The following is a 19,860-nucleotide window of genomic DNA, read 5'->3' on the forward strand; positions in this document are numbered from 1 at the left end:
CCTTGTATATGTCTCTGGAATGCCCAAAAAAGTGGATCCCTGTAGTTCTAATTGACACTGGGTCAGCTATAAATGTTTGCCCTTCGCATACTGTTTATGCAATACGGTTGACGCTAGCAGACTCTGCACCAACAAATTGGCTGATCTGAGCATATCATAACACCAGCCCGAAGGTTATGGGCACTATTAAAATACATATTTTGGCAGGACGATTTGAGCACGAAACTGAGTTCCAAGCCATGGATGTGCCAGCGACTTTCAATTTGTTATTGGGCAGGCCTTGGTTACATCAAATGAAACTCGTTTCTTCCGCAATGCATCAACTGGTCAAATACTCGCATGCTGGAGGGGTCGCCACTGTCTTTGGGAATTCATTTATCTATCCTCCACCCGAGGTGAAAACTCCAGTATTGGAGATAGATCATGAAGAATAATAAGTTTTTTTTTTTTTTTCTGGATTCACTTTAGCTGAGGCTCGGTTAGTCCAAACTATCATGGTAGATGAAGACATCATGTACTTGAGATATCTCGGGTTTAGGACTGGGAAAGACTGGAAGAAAGGTGTGGGATCACCTTTTTAGGGTTACCAAGCGCACCCAACAATTCAGACTCTCAATCTGCTGATCTAGTCTCACTAGTACAATGTGAAACAAAAAATGAGATTGTGCCATAAATTTAGATTGTGTCACTAGTAATAACTGTGTCACTAGTAATAACTGTGTCATTACTATCTAAGACATTCAAATATAGATTGTGTGGTAAATTTTGGTTATGCTCTTATTTCATGCACTTGTGAAAAGGGGTTTTCTTGGGTAAAATCCGCAGCATAAGAATTATCTACACCCCAAAAAGATTAACACAACCTCTATCTACTGGCATTCAAACAAATATCTCACTTAAGAACTTAGTCTCATGTTATAGAAACATATATGGTAAGGAACACATACATACAATATGCTAAAGCTTGAAATATACACCTAGTACTTCAGGGTGAGTCATGATATATGTAGATAGGTATATGCATGATCCTATATACAAGTTCCCAATGCAATAGATATAGACCATGTCCCTAGGAATCCAGATTGCTGAGATGTAGTATGAGTATCACAACAATGTATGGATTTGCACATGTATTCATCTTTGAAGATAACACATCATATTAAAGTGGATGGTCCAGACTCAAATACATAGAAAAGTGGATGCAATATACTGGCATGATAAAGAAAAACATGATGCAATACCGAAAGTAGATAAATAAAATGGTTAGAAAGACGTGGGGTTGAAAGATTATTACAACAATTTGAATAGGAAAAAGGGGAGGAAAAGAAATTATTACAGTAGTGAATCGATTCAGCCTAACTACTACTGAACCTAATAAATCACACTAAATAATGAAAAAAATCAACCAAAGGGCTTCAATACTGTTCAGCAGAGCATTCCCCATAAACTATCTATTCTGTTTTTGAAAAAATGACTGGCCAGACACTAGATAAGCCTGCCGAAGCAGAAATGAGCCGGCCAAATTCCTTTTCTAGCTGGGGATTAGGTTAGTGCAGAATCTCAGGACAGTGGCCAGGTGGGGCTTTCTGGGTGGTTCTCACATCTGTCACCCCTTTTGTTGACAAGGATCATCCGGAAAGGAGATGGATGGGCCAAAGCCCTCAACAACAACATAAACAAATATATACAACAAATATTTTGTATAAAAAACAAATTAAATGGATTAAAATCAAAACAAATTCAAGCCCAAGAAATAGATAGGAACCTACATCTTATCTTTGTGAATGTTGGCAAGTTAATACCCAAATTCATGCTATTAAGTGAAGAGCGTAGATTAATGCAAATCATTTTTGAGTGGAAGCTTGGCTTAACAAAGCAAGAGATTCATCAAATTCATTGAAAACCTCTCATCTAGTCATAGTACAAGGATGACCACACCTCTTTCTATGTTCACAAATGATTGAGAAGGGAGGTTTCAACTTCTTTTGTCCCAAAATCTCTTGTTTTACTTCCAAAATGCTTGATTAAAAGGAAAAGAACAACAATTGTCATCGCCAAATCCCATGGATCACTCAAGCAATCCCATGAAAGAACCCCTAACACTCATTTTCATTGAGCCAAGGGTCGAAACACATGGATTGACTCACTTGAGAGATAGGATAGATGAAGATTAGTGGTGTAATAGGGAGAAAAGTCAAAAAGCCAATTAAAATAGGTACTTCCAAACACCCTCTAAGTGAAATGTGAATGAAATACCTTAACCTTTACACACTTTTGTTTCTTTTAAGGATTATTTACATGGAACTCCTGAACTATTGCAAAATATCAATTTGACTTTCTAAACTATGAAAGCGTTAAATATATCCCTTACACTATTGAGAAGTATCACTTTAATTCTTAAACTATAAAAACGAACCAATTAGACCCCCTAATAGAAAATGTCAAAATGAAACACATCAATAGTTTATGGGTCTATTTATATACTTTTATAATTTAAGAAGTATAGCGATACATTTCAATAGTTTAGAGGATCTAGTTTACGCTTTTATAGTTCAGAGGGTCAAAGTGATATTTTTTAGTAGTTTAGAGAGTCTCCATATGAATAATCTTTCTTTTAATTTACAAATTCTGTTTAAATTTATAATCCAAATACAATAAATACAACCAAAAAAATAGAGCATTACTATTCAAGATAAAAAAAAAAAAAAATTAGATCTAATTTTCAAATCTAATGATGTGACAATCAATTAAAATATTAAAAGTAACACTATCTTTCGTATCTTCTTTAATCATTAACTAGTCATATCATTGGTACAATGAGTTATATCATTTTTCAAAAAAATAAAATAAAAGGTTAAATTACACTTACACCTTCTAAAGATTTGGATTTAATATATATCATTTTCTGATGTTTGGAAAATTACACTAACTCCTTGTCATTGTAATTATTTAGACGAAATGAAAATATTGAACTCATACACTCTATCTTTTGGGTAAACTACCAATAGATCATAATAGTTAGACTTAATTTCCATCAAGTTTTATTAAAAATAAGTTTTGGTAAAATTGTCGCTAAAAATAATTTTTTTGTGATAATTTTTTACATACGTCGCCAAAAATTGACAATTAGTGACTTTTTTTGTCATGATTTTTATAAATTGTCGTTAAGACTTATAATTAGTGACGTTTTTTTATGACAAATTTTTTTCATAGGACCTATTAGACAATAAGTCCACTTATTAGGATCTACACGTAAGTACCCTCTATCTTTTTTTACTTTATTTTGTTTTTTTTCTTTATTTTATTTTTTTAATGTAATTTTACCTATTTTCTATTAGGAATTGTTATTTTTTATATAAGTAGAAAATTTGTAAAATAAGATTATTAATTAGAAGAGTAAACATGTAATTTTCAAAATGTTAAAAAAAAAATAATAAATAAATAATATGATCAAAGAAAATGCTTCCACCGACGATAATGTTTCCGCGTCGTGGGTACTGAAGGATTATTCTGTAAACCGTGAGATCTTTGTCCCTAGCTCTCTCTCTCTCTCTCTCTCTCTCTCTCTAACACACACACTATTCGGATCTATATACACATATGCTAATATAGGCCTTCGGAATTCGAAGCTTGAAGGGAAATAATTCTGCACCTGAACACACTGTAGAAAGTAGTGATCAGTGTACGGAATGGCGATTCGTCGTCCATCTACTCTGTTTACTGTGATCCTCTTCTTGCCGATGCTCCTCAATGTGGTCGTTCACTGCAAAACCCTCAAAAGAGACGGTCCTTTTCACTTCTCTTCACTTCACTTCCATGCATTCTATTCCGGTTTTTGTATATTCGCTGAAAAATTGTCAATCATTTTCATTCAATCGGGTTGTTTATCTCTTCCGTGTGATTATAATTGAGCCAATTTTGCCCAAAAGTTTTGAAGGTCGTGGTTTGTAGCTGATTTTCAAGTGTTTATATTTTTTTTAATTGATTAGATTGAACCTCAAATTCAAAGTCTCTACTTTCGTAAATTATAGTTAGATAATCGAAAATAGCTTGAGTATTGGCAGAGATTGTTCCTTGTTTAATCTACTAAGTCAGCTGTGACTGAATCTTTGCTTGTTTTCTGGTATTTTTTTAATTGTAGATTGTTATATGATCCATTTAATACAATCTCTTTGGTTGGATATACATGATATGCATATATTTAATACTTCTACGGGAATGGAGTCTAAATTGGTGTTTGGCATTATGATTGTAGTGAAAGCTTTAAATGAAATTAAGGCTTCTTTGGGATGGAGGGTGGTCTATTCATGGGTTGGAGATGACCCTTGTGGAGATGGTGATTTACCACCGTGGTCTGGAGTCACATGCTCAACTCAGGGTGATTATAGAGTAGTTACAGAATTGTAAGCATTACCTTCATTGACTCTGATTCTTTGTGATTGTGTTATGTTTCTGTATAAATACAAGAATTCTTTGTCACAAAACTTGGGGAGAATTCTGTACCTTCATTGATACAAGAATTCTTTGTATCAATGCCATTAAGATTACTTGTGTGGAAAAGTATTCTTTGCCTACCAAAACTTGGACAGGGAAAGAATTCTTTATCACTGCGTGGTTCAATTTTTTTGTACATGCTATATGCCATGCCACCCAACTATTTATAGGATGGAACTAAAATGGTGTGAATGAAAGGGCAAGTGAAATGAAAGGAATTGTGAGACACAACTTGGATGATGACATGGCTTATCAACCATGGTTGCAACTTGCAACAAGTTTTAAGGAAACACTTTAAGATGGTGATATGGAATTCAAGCATCATATACATATATTGACCGCATTTTTCTTTTTGCAGGGAAGTTTATGCAGTGTCAATCGTGGGGCCTTTCCCTGTTGCCGTGACCAATCTGTTGGATCTTACTAGGCTGTCAGATTCTTCTCCCTCTTTGTCTTCCTACTATAGTTTGTTGTGCACTTTCTCATTTTCTTGTAAGAGTTAGATGTAGTCATTCTTCTAATAATAAAATCTACATTACAGTTTTTGAATTGCCAACTTTTACTCATGGCAAAGTTAGATTTATAGTTTTTTTTTTTTTTTTTTTTTTAAATGAAATCCTCATACTTGATATGTAGGTCTGGGGGCATAACCCCAACAATGGGTACAAGGGGGAAAAAAGAGAGTAGGGGTGCCATAGCATTGTTTCTAACCAAATTTGTTTGACTTGCATGACATTGCATACAAAAAGTTACTCATATTATGCTTTTCCTGTGTCTAGTAAACGAATTTCTAGTTAAGTGTAAATTATGAAAATATTAAGTTGGAATGGTTATTATCTTGGATTATAAATTTATGGTCTATAATGGAAGTGAAAAGATGTGATCTCTTTCATTTCCCTTTTTTAGGAATGCAAATAATGACTAGACCTTTGTTCTAACACCTTCAAATGTTCTTTTTCTTTGAATGTCTGAATTTACCTTATCTTTTTCTTGTGGCAGGGATCTTCACAACAACAAGTTAACTGGACCAATTCCTCCTCAAATTGGGCGTTTGAAGCGTCTTAAAATACTGTATGGTTTCTTGGTTGATTTATATTGGTGGCCTGAACATCGCTTTTTTATTTACATAAATCGTCATAAGTTGATTAATATTGTTATTTACACATTTGTTCAATTTCACATTGTAAATATTTAGTAAAAGGATGTCATCTCTTTACCATGTCACACAACGAGGTAGATGCAAGGGACAAGACTTCGTGACAATTTACAATAAACTTTGTGACAAAACTATTTCTTGTCTTGTTCTATTGGTGATTCTTTGTGTTGGTAGTGTGAGGCGGTTCTATCAATACATTCCCCAACTTCCCTCCCTGTGTGGAGCATTCTACATTATATGGGTTGGATTCATAGTTGCACGGAGCGGGGGCAGGGGTTGGGGTTAGGGTTAGGGTTGGGGTGGGGGCTGGGGCAAGGGTGGGACCAAGGGAGCAAGGGCCTTATTGAAGGAGAGGTTGGGAGCGGGGGCAAGGGAAAGAATGAGGCCCTCATAGGAGTTTCCTGCTTCCAAAGGGTCCTTGAAGGAAATTTTGATATTTTTATATAGTTGGGTCACGATAAAGATGTAATTATAAACCATTTGTATACAATTTTTTGAAAGTTGTAGAGTGTTAAAGGTTGTATATGGCTGTAGGATTAGAGTTTTGTAATGTTTGTTGTTTATTTTTGGGTATGGTTTTAGTTTAGAAGGGCTTTTCCCCCTAGTTATTGTTTCAATAAAGCATGCTTGTCAATAAGTAATTTTGTTTGTTAAATAGGTTGGTAATGCCATTGGGAGATTAGGCTTGTGTGGTATATGTGCATTTTCATTTAAAAACAATTTCACTGAAGCTGTTAATCTCCAAGGTCAAAACTACTTGCCAGTGGCTATGCTATTAGATGTAAGCTAGAGTTTCGCTAAATCTCAAAGTGCATTATGTTATTCCTACTCTCTATTATGAATACTATGTGCTTATGATAGGTCTTCATAACATTTCGTTATGACCTTCTAGAAAAGTAATACTTATAGGGGGATGCTAATGAACTGTATCATATGTCATGTTAGCCTTCTCCCCAAATTAAGTGGAAAAGAGATGCCCTATTCAGATTAGTAACTACTTTTTTATCTGTATTCTTAACCATCGTCTTCATTCCCTACTATGTATGGATCCATAAGCATGAGGGCCATCTCTCTTTTGCTTGCTCTCAATTTTTTGGGGAAAAAAAAGTGTCACTCTCTTTTAGATTTTAGATTGATTTGTGTTTGGGTGCAACCAATCATGTTTTTGCGGTAAAGATAGGAAGATGGAGATTTTCCAGATGATTTTGTGGGTTGTGGGCCCTATGTCAATGGCATGGGTGTGAACATGTTTTGGACTGATGTATAGGACAACCACGGTTCACCATTGAAGATGATATGAATTTGTGGCATCTAAGAGGCTCTGATACCAATCACCTACATTGATACCTATGTTACTTGGAACGTGGATCGTTCCGGTACATGGAAGGGGAATGGAAATAGGAACGTGATACGCCACATGCTCTAAAATGTGGTACGATAAGGGGAGATTAGTATATATTACATTTAAGAATTTAAGGTACTTCTAGAATAATTTTCTTTTAACTATTAGGCATTAAATAATTTATTATTATTATTTTATTTATTTATTTATTTTTTTCTCCTAAAGTGACATTTCAGGGAATATATTAGAAAAAACTTTTGGGATCGCCTTGGATTACTAAATTTACTGTTTTGGAACGGAAGTATACCATGTTTCGGAACGTGTGTACCAATACGTAATTCGCTAGGGTATTAGCGTTTTTGGTAACATAGGTTGCTAGTCCTTGAAATGCAGCATGCATATTAGAATGTCACTAGCTACTAATGTGTAGTTTAGTTTGCTGCAAAGCTTCCAGTACACTAGATTAGCTTTTCACACTGACACACACACACACACAGCATATATGGAGTTTTGTTGCAATTGATAGAGGGCAGAGTGGAAGAAACCAATTTGATGCCATATTAAGAGAACTAAATTTAATACCCCCTCCAATCATATACAGAGAAGTAAATTTTATGGGATTTTCCACTGAATTTGGGAAGACGGGTGATGCTACCATCCTTGTTTTGTGTTAGCTAAAGAACCCAAGGGACTGGAACGCCTGATATCAATGTTGAGATTGAGGTACCGATTTGATTCCATGTGGCCTACAAGACTGGTGGTTGAGCTTACCTTTTGAGAGGTGAAAGTGCAAGACAAGAGCCCTGTTTGGTGCAGCTTATTAAGTTTGCTTATGTTTCTTTTTTATTTTGGTAATATGTTCTAGAACGTTTGGTACAACTTCTACTTATAGTTTATGAGGCAAAAATAGCTTTAAATGAACTGAAAAAAGCTGAATATCGTGAAGTTGGGGGAAGGATGCCTTTAGCTTGCTTTTTGATTGTCAGCTTTCAACTAACAAAAAGTTGCACCACGCAAGTCCGGAGGCGGCCCTTGAGAAGAAAGGTTCAAGCTTTTGATTTTTTGAAGCTTTTGTTTAAAAAAATATAATATATTTAAGATTGTACAAACAATCAAAACGTACTAAATGGGGAAAAAAAGAAAAGAAAAGAAAAAACAAAGGTAGCACTATATATGTTAGTCCTTTTCTGTCACCCATATTTTTGCACCATATATGCTATGCTAATTTTAATTTTATTTTATGTGGTGCTAAGTGCAATCTACTTTCCCAATTGAAATAAAGTCTAATTCCCTTTTTTCCAGCATGGAATAAAAAACATTCCTCTTTCACTGAGATTTCTAATCTTGTTGTTTTTATTTTATTTTTTTTGGTTTCATTTATGTACAATGAATAATCTAAAACCTTAGAGGAATTAGAGAGGATTCGGGGAAGAGAGAAGAAGATAATGGAAGTAACAAATCCCTACGGGAGTTGGCCAGAAACATGTTAGTTGGGAGAAATTGTTGTTGGCCAGAACCTTAGAGTTGCAAGCTTTCAGTTGTTTCCTTGGTTTCTTGGACTTCGTGTATATCCATGTACACTGGAGATGGAGGTGATTCTATATCCAATTCCGGTTAATTTAGTGTCAAATCTTATTATGAGACCCTCTTGGGTCATGGGATTTCCTTGGAAGGAGGTGTGGAACACAAAGGCCCTTGTGAAAGTGGCTTTTTTTGTTTGGTGCATATCGCATGGAAGGATCCTTACTATTGATAATCTAATTAGGAGGCAACTGCATGTTAAGTTGCTGTTACTTGTGAAACATGACGAGGAAACAATGAGTCATCTTCTCATCCATTATGAGGTGGTGCAGGAGTTGTGATGTTGAATGAATCCTTTGTATATTTGGAGTTTTTGGGTGTTCCATAGAAAGGTGGAGGAGTTTCTTTGCTCTTGGTGAGGAGTTTGGGTGGGAGTGAGTATGATGGCTTGGTGTTTGGTCCCTTTGGCTCTTATGTGGTTAGTTTGAGGTGAATATAATAAATAAAATAACTTTTAAGGGCAAATAATGTTTTGAGAATCAATAGTAAATTTTGTCTATTTTGTGTAGCTCATTTTTGGGACGGTTAATCAGTTCTTGGAAAACTTTTAGATTTTGTAGAGACATTTGAATAGGTCATACAGTCACACCCTGTAGAGACTGTTTAATAATATTATACATAAAAAAAAAAGAAAAAGAAAAAGGAGGAAATCTTGTTAAAGTGATGCTCATTTCTATTTTTTCTGATTATGCATTTTTCTTTTCTTTGTTCCTTCTCAGTAATTTAAGGTGGAATAAACTGCAAGATGCCATTCCTCCTGAAATAGGTGAACTGAAGAGTCTAACACATCTGTGAGTATTTCAACATTTTTCAAGGTTATTAATTTTGTTGATAAAATTTCATATTATTTGTTCTATGTAATAAACAAATGATTTACTAAAACTTCTTCAGATACCTGAGTTTCAATAATTTCAAAGGAGAAATCCCCAAAGAGCTAGCAAATCTTCCTGAGCTACGTTATCTCTATCTACATGAAAATCGTTTTATTGGGCGAATTCCTACAGAATTGGGCACTCTACAACATTTGAGACATTTGTAATGTATCAAATTTTATTCTCTACAATATTTGTATAGTTTGCCATTTGTATCTTATTCCAGACTGGAATACTGTGTCTTTCTTTATAGGGATGTTGGTAACAATCATTTGGTGGGAACTATAAGGGAACTAATACGTATAGAGGGATGCTTTCCATCTCTTCGCAACCTGTAAGTCTTTTTCAGTGAATTTTGAACTACTTAAATGCTATTTTGCAATATAAAAACTTTTTTGATTGCTTTGTAAATCTAATATGCAGTTATCTGAATAATAACTACCTTACGGGCGGAATCCCAGCGCAGCTGGCAAACTTAATAAATCTGGAAATCCTGTAAGCATTTCATTCATGCTAATTGTGTTAAGAGTGTTATCACTTGTCATCTTTCCGGATTTCTGTTGGTTGTCACTGCCCTTAACACTGTCAAATTGATTGCTGTGTTGGTTACAGGCATTTATCCTACAACAAAATGTCTGGAATAATACCATCTGGAATTGCCCATATCCCCAAATTAACTTACCTGTAAGTTGTTTTCAATTTTCCTGTTCATTCTATGGGGATTATGTGTTTATTTTAGGAAATTTAATTTTCCAAATGGATCTGGTGGATTTGCCTACTTCTAAGAGCAATAGCAATAGACACTGATCTGGCAATTTGGAGTTTCATGTGGGAACCTGCACCACAACTTTGGTGACCTGATTTTATGATTGAAATAGTGTCACATATAGCCCTAAAGGACAAGCACAACTCAAGTGGTCAATAGATTGTTACCACTAGATTTTCCCCTGTAACATTCTACTTTAGGTTTGCCATTTGTTCAACGTCTATAGCATTGGGTTTGCTGAACAACTATTTGAACAAGTTTATTAGTAGCACCAAAGTTGAGTTGATTCTTGCTCTGTGCATTGCTTCTGAATTCATCCTTTTAGTTTGTTTAGTTCATTGACATCTGAGACCAATGTTTGATGTTCACTAAGAATATATCTTAAATCAATATGGTATGACCTTTTTTTTTGGCATCCCCTTGTTTTCTTCCTTTCTTTCTTTCTATGAGTTGAAAAATGGTGTGAGGTATTAAAGAAAAAATGTATTGTTCAACTCTCAAAACATATCTGGGTTTTGCATGTTCGCGCTTGTGTAACTTGGAAATTTCTGCAGGTACCTGGATCACAATCAATTTACTGGGAGAATTCCCGATGCTTTCTACAAGCACCCCTTCCTAAAAGAAATGTGAGATTTTTTGTTTTTTATTTTTCACTCACAATTATCCGACAGTAGGTCAAGATTAAATATAATATGTTGTCACAGGTATATTGAAGGAAATGCTTTCAAGCCCGGTGTGAACCCAATTGGCATCCACAATGTCCTTGAAGCATCTGACACTGAATTTCTGTTTTAGTTAAAGCATCAATCTATTCTTTACCTGTAGCGATATTGTTTTTGGTTTTGTTTTTGTTTTTGCTTAAAACAATGGTTCCGTATACAGAATGAATGAACGAAGTTCTATTCATTGTAGTTCAGGCAGCTACTACCTGATCACTTACTATTTATTAAGTTCCTAAAGGAGCTGTTCTCTATTGTATATAGTTTCAAGTTATAATCAACTCCTTTCTTGGGTCATTTTACGGCTAAAATATTTCTAACTTACTTCCCGGGGAAATGTTTTTTTTTTTTTTTGGATTGAAAGCAATTGTCATGAACTAACCATGGTTAATAATCAGGCAATGGTGGTGTGGTATTGTATGGACCCAAAAAAAGGATATCTATTTCTTTTCGGGGAATGCCTATGCCGTACACAAATTGATGAATTATATGACAAAATTTCATAATATTAATTATTGCATAATTTTGTCATAAATTAATGTAATCAAATGCTCAAAATTTTATGATTGATCTTATAGAACTTTGTAGTTTAGTTACGATATTTTTTATTATGTTAATTTGTGGTAATGTTATGCATTTTATAGTTGATGTTATAAATTTTTGTGATAAAATTATATTTTGTGATAAGATACATATGGTGTGCACTCCTAAGGAAGCATGCCCGAGACACCAGAGTTTTCCTTGTTTTTGGCTAAGAAATATAACAATGAAAAGAACAAAAAAAAAAGTTTCCAAGACTCAATTTTCTAAATTAAAAAAATAAAATAAAATAACTTTTTGATAGGTCCTAATAGTTATATTTAATTTTTATCAGGTCTTACTGAAAATAAGTTCTAATACAATTATCATTAAAAATAATTTTTTATGACATTTTTTTTTTACACGTCATTAAAAATTGATAATTAATAACTTTTTTGTCACGATTTTTATAAATTGTCACTAAAATTTACAATTAGTGACTTTATTGTGATGTATTTTTCAGATTGTTGCTGAAAATTAAAAATTAATGTTTTTTTGTGACGATTTTTTTAAACCGTCGCTAAAACTTATAATTAGTGACATTTTTTGTAACAATTTTTAAACTGTTGTTAAAAATTAACAATTATTGACTTTTTTTAATAATGTATGTTAAAAATTAACTAGTGTGTTTGGTTTGAGTTTTCTGAATTAAGTTTTTGAAAAACTGAATTTTTTGGTTTCCGTATTCTTTTGTTTGTAGTGAATATTTTTTAAATTTTAAACATTTTTTTTTTACTTTTTTAGATGCACCTTAGTTATATGTATCTAAAAGGTCAAAAAATTGTGAAAAAATATTTTAAAAAATTAATAAATACATAGAAATACAAAAAATGTACTGAATTCTTATATTTTTTTGTATTTTTGGTATTTAGTGAATTTTTAAAAGATTTTTTTTACAATTTTTTTACTTTTTAGGTGTATTTATGTTAGGTGTGTCTAAAAAGTAAAAAAAAAAAATGTTTAAAATATTTTAAAAAATTCAGTAAAAACAAAAAAATATGAAAAATAAGAAAGTAAAATTTTCTGAAAAGTATTTTTTGAAAAATGAAAACAAGCAAGCTGAACAATTTTTAGTTTGAGTTTTTTGAATTAAGTTTTTTGAAAACTGAGTTTTTTGGTTTTCGTGGTTTTTGTTTTTAGTGAATATTTTTAAAATTTTAAACATTTTTTTTTAATTTTTTTAGATGCACCTTACTTAGATGTATCTAAAAAGTAAAAAATTTGTTAAAAAATATTTTAAAAAATTAATAAATACATAAAAATATAAAAAATGTACTGAATTTTCGTATTTTTTTTATATTTTTTGTATTTAGTGAATTTTTAAAAAGTTTTTGTCATAAATTTTCTACTTTCTAGGTATATTTATGTTAGGTATGTCTAAAAAATAAAAATAAAAATTACTTAAAATATTAAAAAAATAGTAAAAACAAAGAAATAAGAAAAATAAAAAAATAGAATTTTTTAAAAATTATTTTTGAAAAAAATGGAATCAAGCAAAGTGTTAGTATTTTTAGCACCAGATGTTTTCCTAAAAATTCAAAACAGAATTTACTACGTGCAGTAGCGCTTCAACACCAACTTCATGCCAAAAAAAAAGCAAAATATATATGCTAGGGTAGTTGGCCCGTACAAGGCACGGGCGAGTGTGCACATTTTTTTTTTTATTTTTTAATTAAAATTTATTATTATTATTATTTTAATTTTAAGGTAGTATTTGTTTGATAGAAGAAAAATATAGTAAAATAATTATTTGGTAGAGGTTAAAAAAGAATTATTTTATTTTATTTTAATTCAATGACATTGAGATTTTGTTTCAATTAATTAAATATTATTTGAGATTATATTGAAAAAGATTTTTCTTTTTTGAAAACCATCACTTCCACAACTAATCTATATAAAATATTTAAGGGAAAATTAGCTTAAGGTCTCTCTTCAATTTTTAGTAAGGTAATAGATCCACAATATTATTTTATGATGTCTAAGGTCTCTCGTCCCCACACCCATATATCACAACCCATATATCACAGAGAAATTTGACTCTTTCAGTCATTACACTCAATCTCCGACAAAGAGAGAGAGAGAGAACCGAAATAGTACTAATTGTGAGAGAGAGAGAGAGAGAGAGAGAGAGAGAGAGAGAGAGAGAGAGAGAGCGCAACCTGTCAAGGACAGTGGAGAGGGTGCGGATGTGGAAAGGTTCGGGGTCCTGATAATAATCATGGAGGGGCTTCTCAGTGTAGACGATGTAAACAGAAGTCTTTGATGATGGTTGTGGTTGTGGATTAGAAGTGTCCGCCATAATTGCTGTGATCGAAAAACAAGACCAGATTAAGAGCAACAATGATGAAACCAACAAGGCGCTTCTTCTTATCTACATTAGGGTTTTTGCCTATATGTAGATATATATGTGTCTGTGTGTTTGTGCATATTAAGATATAGAAGAGGGCTTGAATGGATAAATCCAAACGCAGTCTTATTGTTGTATCATTCAAGAGTGAGTTTGATTTGGTAATGGATTTTGATACAATAATAAGACTGCGTTTGGAGGGAGTCAAATGCTATTTATCTGTTATTTCACCATTTTTAAGACCAAAAATTGTAGAGCTCTCCAAATTTTATCAATTTTCTCTAGTTTGTTGTTATCTTACGGTTCAGAGAAAATTGGTTAAAATAAAAATGGTGGTTGTTCAATTTTCTCTGATATGTAGTTGTCTGAATGTCTAGAGAAAATTGGTCAAAATGAAAATGGTGGTTGTTCAATTTTCTCTGGTTTATTGTTGTCTAAATGTCTTACAGTCTACAGAAAATTGGTCAGAATGAAAATTGTAGTTGTTCAATTTTCTCTGGATAGAGCCACACAAAGCCACACAAATTTTCTCTACACAATTTTCTCTGAATAGAACCACAAAAAGCAACACAAATTTTCTCTACACAAAGCCACACAAATTTTCTCTACACAGTTTTCTCCCGATTGAGCCACACAAAGCAACACAAATTTTCTCTTTACAATTTTCTCTGGATAGAGCCACACAAAGCCACATGAATTTTCTCTACGCAATTTTCTCTGGATAGAGCCACACAAAGCTACACAAATTTGCTCTAACACAATTTTCTTTGGATAGAGCCATACAAAGCCACATAAATTCTAACGGTATGTAAGTCTGGAAAGAATTTCTCTTCCATTCTCTCTGTATTATCTTCTATTTTAATTTTGAAAATTGAAGCTTTTCTTCAATCTAGCTATCTATGGAGTCCCTTTTTCTGCATTTTAATCTCTTGAAATGTTGACTGAATTGTAGACATCAACAATTTGTCTGATTCAAATCAGAGAAAATTCAAATTTCTCTGAATTCAAACCAGATAAAATTCAACAACAGAGAAAATTACAAAGAGAAATTGAAATTTCTCTGAGCTCAAACTAGAGAAAATTGAATGCTTTGAATCTTCTCTAGTTTGAATCCAAAGAATTTTTGGACTTCCCAAAGAATTCAAACTTTTTGGATTTTATGAGGGCTTCAAGCATTTTAGAGTAACATTTATGATATGATCATCATTAAAAAGCAAGCCGTGAACTTCATACCATTGTTGGTGAAATTTACTTGTCTGGTTAAGTGCTGTGTTGTGATATCCATTGCTTTTGGTGTTTTGAATGTCTTACAGTCCCAAGACAATTGGTCAAAATGAAAATGGTGTTTGTTCAATTTTCTCTAGGTTGTTGTTGTCTGAATGTCTTACAGTTCAGAGAAAAATTAGTCAAAATGAAAATGGTGGTTATTCAATTTTCTCTGGTCTGATAAAAAAACATAGAGAAAATTATGAGCAAACCAAAGAAAATTGGTCAAAAACACAGAGAAATTCTTTGGGAAGTCTAGAGAAATTCCCTAGAGAGAAAATCTCTGGAAGGTCTAGAGAATTTCTCTGGGAAGTGCAAAAAAATTCCCAGAATTTCTCTGGAGAGAAATTCTCTAGGTCGAAGAAATTCTGTGAAGAGAAATTCTTTGGAAAGTCTAGAGAAATTCTCTAGGTCGAATTTTCTCTGGATCGATGTTGAAGAATTTTAGGCATTATGAAAATATTGAGTGTCATTTATGCTATAAAATCTTAATACCAAGGACCTTAAAAAAAATCCCCAATATTTAATTTATTTGTTACTAGCTTGTTTAAAAAATATATTGTATTCCATTAATTTGTAGGGAATTTTTTCAAAAATTCTATTTCTAATAATTATATACTAATTAGTCCAAGTTAATTTCTTACAATCCAGCCATTCATTATAATATCTTAGTCTAAATTATGGCTATTATTATTATTATTATTATTATTATTATTATTATTATTATTATGTTTTTGTAATGTTAGCGATAATAAAATTATTATTTAATTATTATTAATTTATTTATAATTAGAGATATGAACTCTAAGGTCATGTTTGATTCACAAGATTAATAGTGAAGTATTAACAATCCTATTAAATTAGTGTGGTATTCACTATCTAATTGGATTAATATCTAATCTCACCCCTACCCCATTACTAATAATCCTACAAATTTGTTGGATTAATTATCCATTGGATTAATAATCCAAAATCAAAATGTTAAAACAAATACAGGATAATTGGGCTCACGAATTAATAATCTCAATTCCATGCTCTAATCCACCCAATCAAACATGCCCTAATAGTTGAATTTATTAATTAACGGAATAAGTTGATTAGAGATGCAAGGGAGATTAAGGGTGGATGAAGCAAAAAAATAATTAATTAGCATTTAAGTTGAGAAAAACGTTTGAATATAAGTCGTGGTGGGGGAAGGAAGACTCATTCATATACCGTGAAATGAACCTTTTTTTTTTTTTTAAATAAAATATTTGGTAGTACAATGTATGTTATAAAAGAGTTAAAATTAAAAGAGTTAATTATCAAAAAGTCCCGTCTACATATTTGGTGGTAGCTTAGGTCCTGTCAAAAAGTTTTTGAACGAATAAGTCCCATTTATAGGTAAAAAGATATTTTGCCTTTTAATCCCAAAACTGAGAATGTTCTCAATTTTCAAAACAGAGAATGATTTCAGTATATAATTATCAAAACTAAGAAATTTCTGTTTGGCTTCTGAGAAAAGTATGGGATTGAAAAGAAAGATAATTATCAATTTTGAGAATTTTCTCAATTTTTTCATGATTAAAAATGAGAATATTATAAATTGAGAAAGTTCTCAATTTGGCATCACAATTACTATCCCAAATTCCATCACTTTCCCTCTCTCTCCCCCCCTCTCTCTATAGTTGTGTATACATAATTATCTATATATATATATATATTGGTTCAGATCGACCATTTCGATCTCTTGCCGGATTCGATTTTGCTCCTGATCTTCAACAAGATCGACGATGTCAAAGCCCTAGGTCTTCAATATGCCACCTCTGTAAACGCCTGAAATAGCCCAAATTATGCGGCAATGCTCTGAAATCAAATGAAAATACAATGTTAGATACAATCAAAGAAAACCCAAATAATTTTGGGGCATTTACATACAAGTCCCATTTTGTGAACTTATAGTCCATTAGGTCCTAGATAAAATTATTTGCTCCTTCAAGTTCCATTAATTTTTAATAGACCAATTTACCCATCCAAACCCCCATCCTCTCCACCAAATTCATCGGCGATTGCAAGTTTTGCAGTGTGGGTTCAATTACATACACTCTCTCTCTCTCCAATTCACATTTTGGTTTGTTTGCAGAGTTTTCCTTTTCCTTCTATAACTACCCACCACTCTCCTTTGCTAATCAAAACAAGAAGAAAAAAAAAACTGAACAAATCATATATACTTCAACCACATACTCCTTGCATTCCCATCAAGACTCTCTCTCTCTCTCTCTCTCTCTCTCTCTCTTTCAGGTATAACCCCATTCTTCATCTTCTTGTTCCTTCTCTATTTCCACCATTGTTGTTCTCCTTCTCTCTTTATATATATATATGGGCTTTCTTTTTCTTTTGATAGAAGGATATGGGTTTTCTTTGGCAGTTTTTTTTCCCCCCTGATTCTTTCATCGATGAAATAAACTTTTTTTTATAAAAAATAACATAAAAATTATTGGGATATTTACTGATAAATCTCATCCCATAAACAGTTACACCAATTGGTCCCAATGTTGTTTCTATTGTTCTTAATAGTCCTATTAGTTGGGGAATATATCCCATTTGATCCTGTTTTCTTTGTTTGTTAGTATTTAGTAGTCAATTATACCCTTCCATTTGCTGGCGGACGATTTTGGTGGGATTACGTGTGCACTTTTTGATATTTGAATATTTCAGATAGACATTACCATTGTGACACTACTCCAATTAGTTTCAAGTTTTTTTTATTGATCTGTTAAGTCAAATTAATGGATAGTTTATTTTTGTATGGCCCTATTTTTAATTTTGGTAGTGTTTTGGTAGACAATTATATCTTTTTATTAATGTGACAGATATGATATAATACTCTAATGTGACAAGTATTAATGTGACATTCCAAAAAATTAAAAACCCCTTAGTGTATTTTTCCTAAATGTGACAACGTGGTGCGTATGATATGATACTCCAAAACTTTTACTCTAAAAAATAAAATAAAAACTCTTTAGTGTACTTTTCCCTAATGTAACAACATGATGGGTATGATGTGACACTTCAAGAAAAATAAAAACTCTTTAGTTTACTTTTCCCTAATGTGACGACGTGACGGATATGATGTGACACTTCAGAAAAAATAAAAACTTCTTAGTGTACTTTTCTCAAATGTAACAACATAGCGAATATGATGTGACACTCTAAAAAAATTAAAAATTCCTTAGTGTACTTTTCCCAAACGTCACACGTGATACTCCAACGTAACGGATATTATGTAACACTAAAAAAATAAAAAACAAACATAACCCAAATTCAAATGTTGTATATCTTGGATATGGCAACCCAATCGTTTGTACGTGGTCGGGTCGAGGTGTGTGGCATGTGGAATCAGCACACCAAACCCAAAACCCATAAAAAGCTTTAGTGTGCTTTCCTATTATGTGGCACACAACACACGCGCCAAACAAGGCACTTGTGAAGCATTTGCCCATTCAACAAACTTCAATTGTGGCACGTGACCCACACGCACATCAAGCAATCCTGTTACACAAAAAAACTATTAAATATTCCCACCAGTGGTATTTGTGTCTTTCCAAAACGGAAAGGACCAAACGGGGCAATAGAATTTTTATGGGATCAAATGGAATACAATTCCAACTTTTAGGATTTATAGGTAACTTTCCCTTATCATATAATGATTTTATATAATATATATACATATTAAATTATAAGATTTTTAAATAAATATTCTTAAATAAATTAAAATATTAACTATATAAAAGAAATTTAATGACTAACCAAGAAAGAATTACATAATAACATCTAAATCCAAAATGAAAAAATAATGAAAATATTCAAACAATAGATACATCTCAGTGTGTGAAGTGATTAACAATCTGTAGTATGATGTTGTAGACACCCCATTTTTGACCGCCCTTAAGACTTGGGCACTACTGATGGTTTGCTCGGTGTTGAGAGGTGTGCAGGGCAAATGTTCAGTTTCTTCGGCAAGGAGAGAGGCAAATCCTTCAAAACACTTTGTTTAGGGGGTTTGAAGTTGAAGAAAAGAGGAGAAGAGGGGAGAAGCCAAGTTGGAGAAGAAGATAGGCAAGAATTGCTAGAAGCGAGTCGAGCAGCCCTCGCTGAATCGGGCTTATCTGTCTGTACACTTGGATTTTAGCTATGGGGCCACCACCATCGGAAAGCTTACTTCCGGGGCTTCATTTTGCACTCAAGAATCTCCTAGAGCCAAGTCCGGGTGGGGGAGATATGATCAGTTGAAGTCGGGCATCATCCCGGTTGGATCGAATCTGCGCGGCTTCACCAAAATGGGCATAACTTTTTCCACAGGAGGAATTTTAATGCAAGGTTTACGCCATTGGAAAGCTAACTTCCGGGGCTTCAATTTACATACCCACCGGCCATTTTTTGACATTGGAATCATCTATCGGCAATCTATTTTGCCGACCGGCAAAATATTATGCCGACCGGCACTTTATTTTGGCCGACGACCAAATTTTCTGGCCGATTTGCACCATTTGCACTCTCCAAGCATGGTGCATGCCAGCTGTGCCAGCTGGGATGCACAGACCCTACTCCACGTGCATATATGTGGCTATTTTGCACCCTTTGGCCCCTTTTCTTGCACCCTTTGCTCAAGGCTTCTTGAGGAAGCCTTGACCCCTTATCTTGGCTTCTTCAAGAAGCCTACCAGCTGTCCAAGCTTCTCCAATAAGCCTTGACCTCC

General features: G+C 33.1%; 1 protein-coding gene across 1 annotated transcript; it reads left to right on the forward strand.

Annotated features, from left to right (window-relative positions):
• Positions 1-3,466: 3,466 nt before the first annotated feature.
• On the forward strand, positions 3,467-11,227 carry LOC114277850 (uncharacterized). The gene is made up of 11 exons (XM_028219810.2): positions 3,467-3,786; positions 4,256-4,403; positions 4,853-4,924; positions 5,494-5,565; positions 9,293-9,364; positions 9,465-9,608; positions 9,699-9,779; positions 9,869-9,940; positions 10,058-10,129; positions 10,766-10,837; positions 10,916-11,227. Exons 1-11 carry the CDS (start codon positions 3,690-3,692, stop codon positions 11,004-11,006), a joined length of 993 nt encoding a protein of 330 aa, XP_028075611.1. The 5' UTR covers positions 3,467-3,689; the 3' UTR covers positions 11,007-11,227.
• Positions 11,228-19,860: the final 8,633 nt, after the last annotated feature.

This window comes from Camellia sinensis, chromosome 11 (genome assembly GCF_055761805.1).
Source record: "Camellia sinensis isolate YWXY chromosome 11, ASM5576180v1, whole genome shotgun sequence".
Taxonomy (NCBI): Eukaryota; Viridiplantae; Streptophyta; class Magnoliopsida; order Ericales; family Theaceae; genus Camellia; species Camellia sinensis.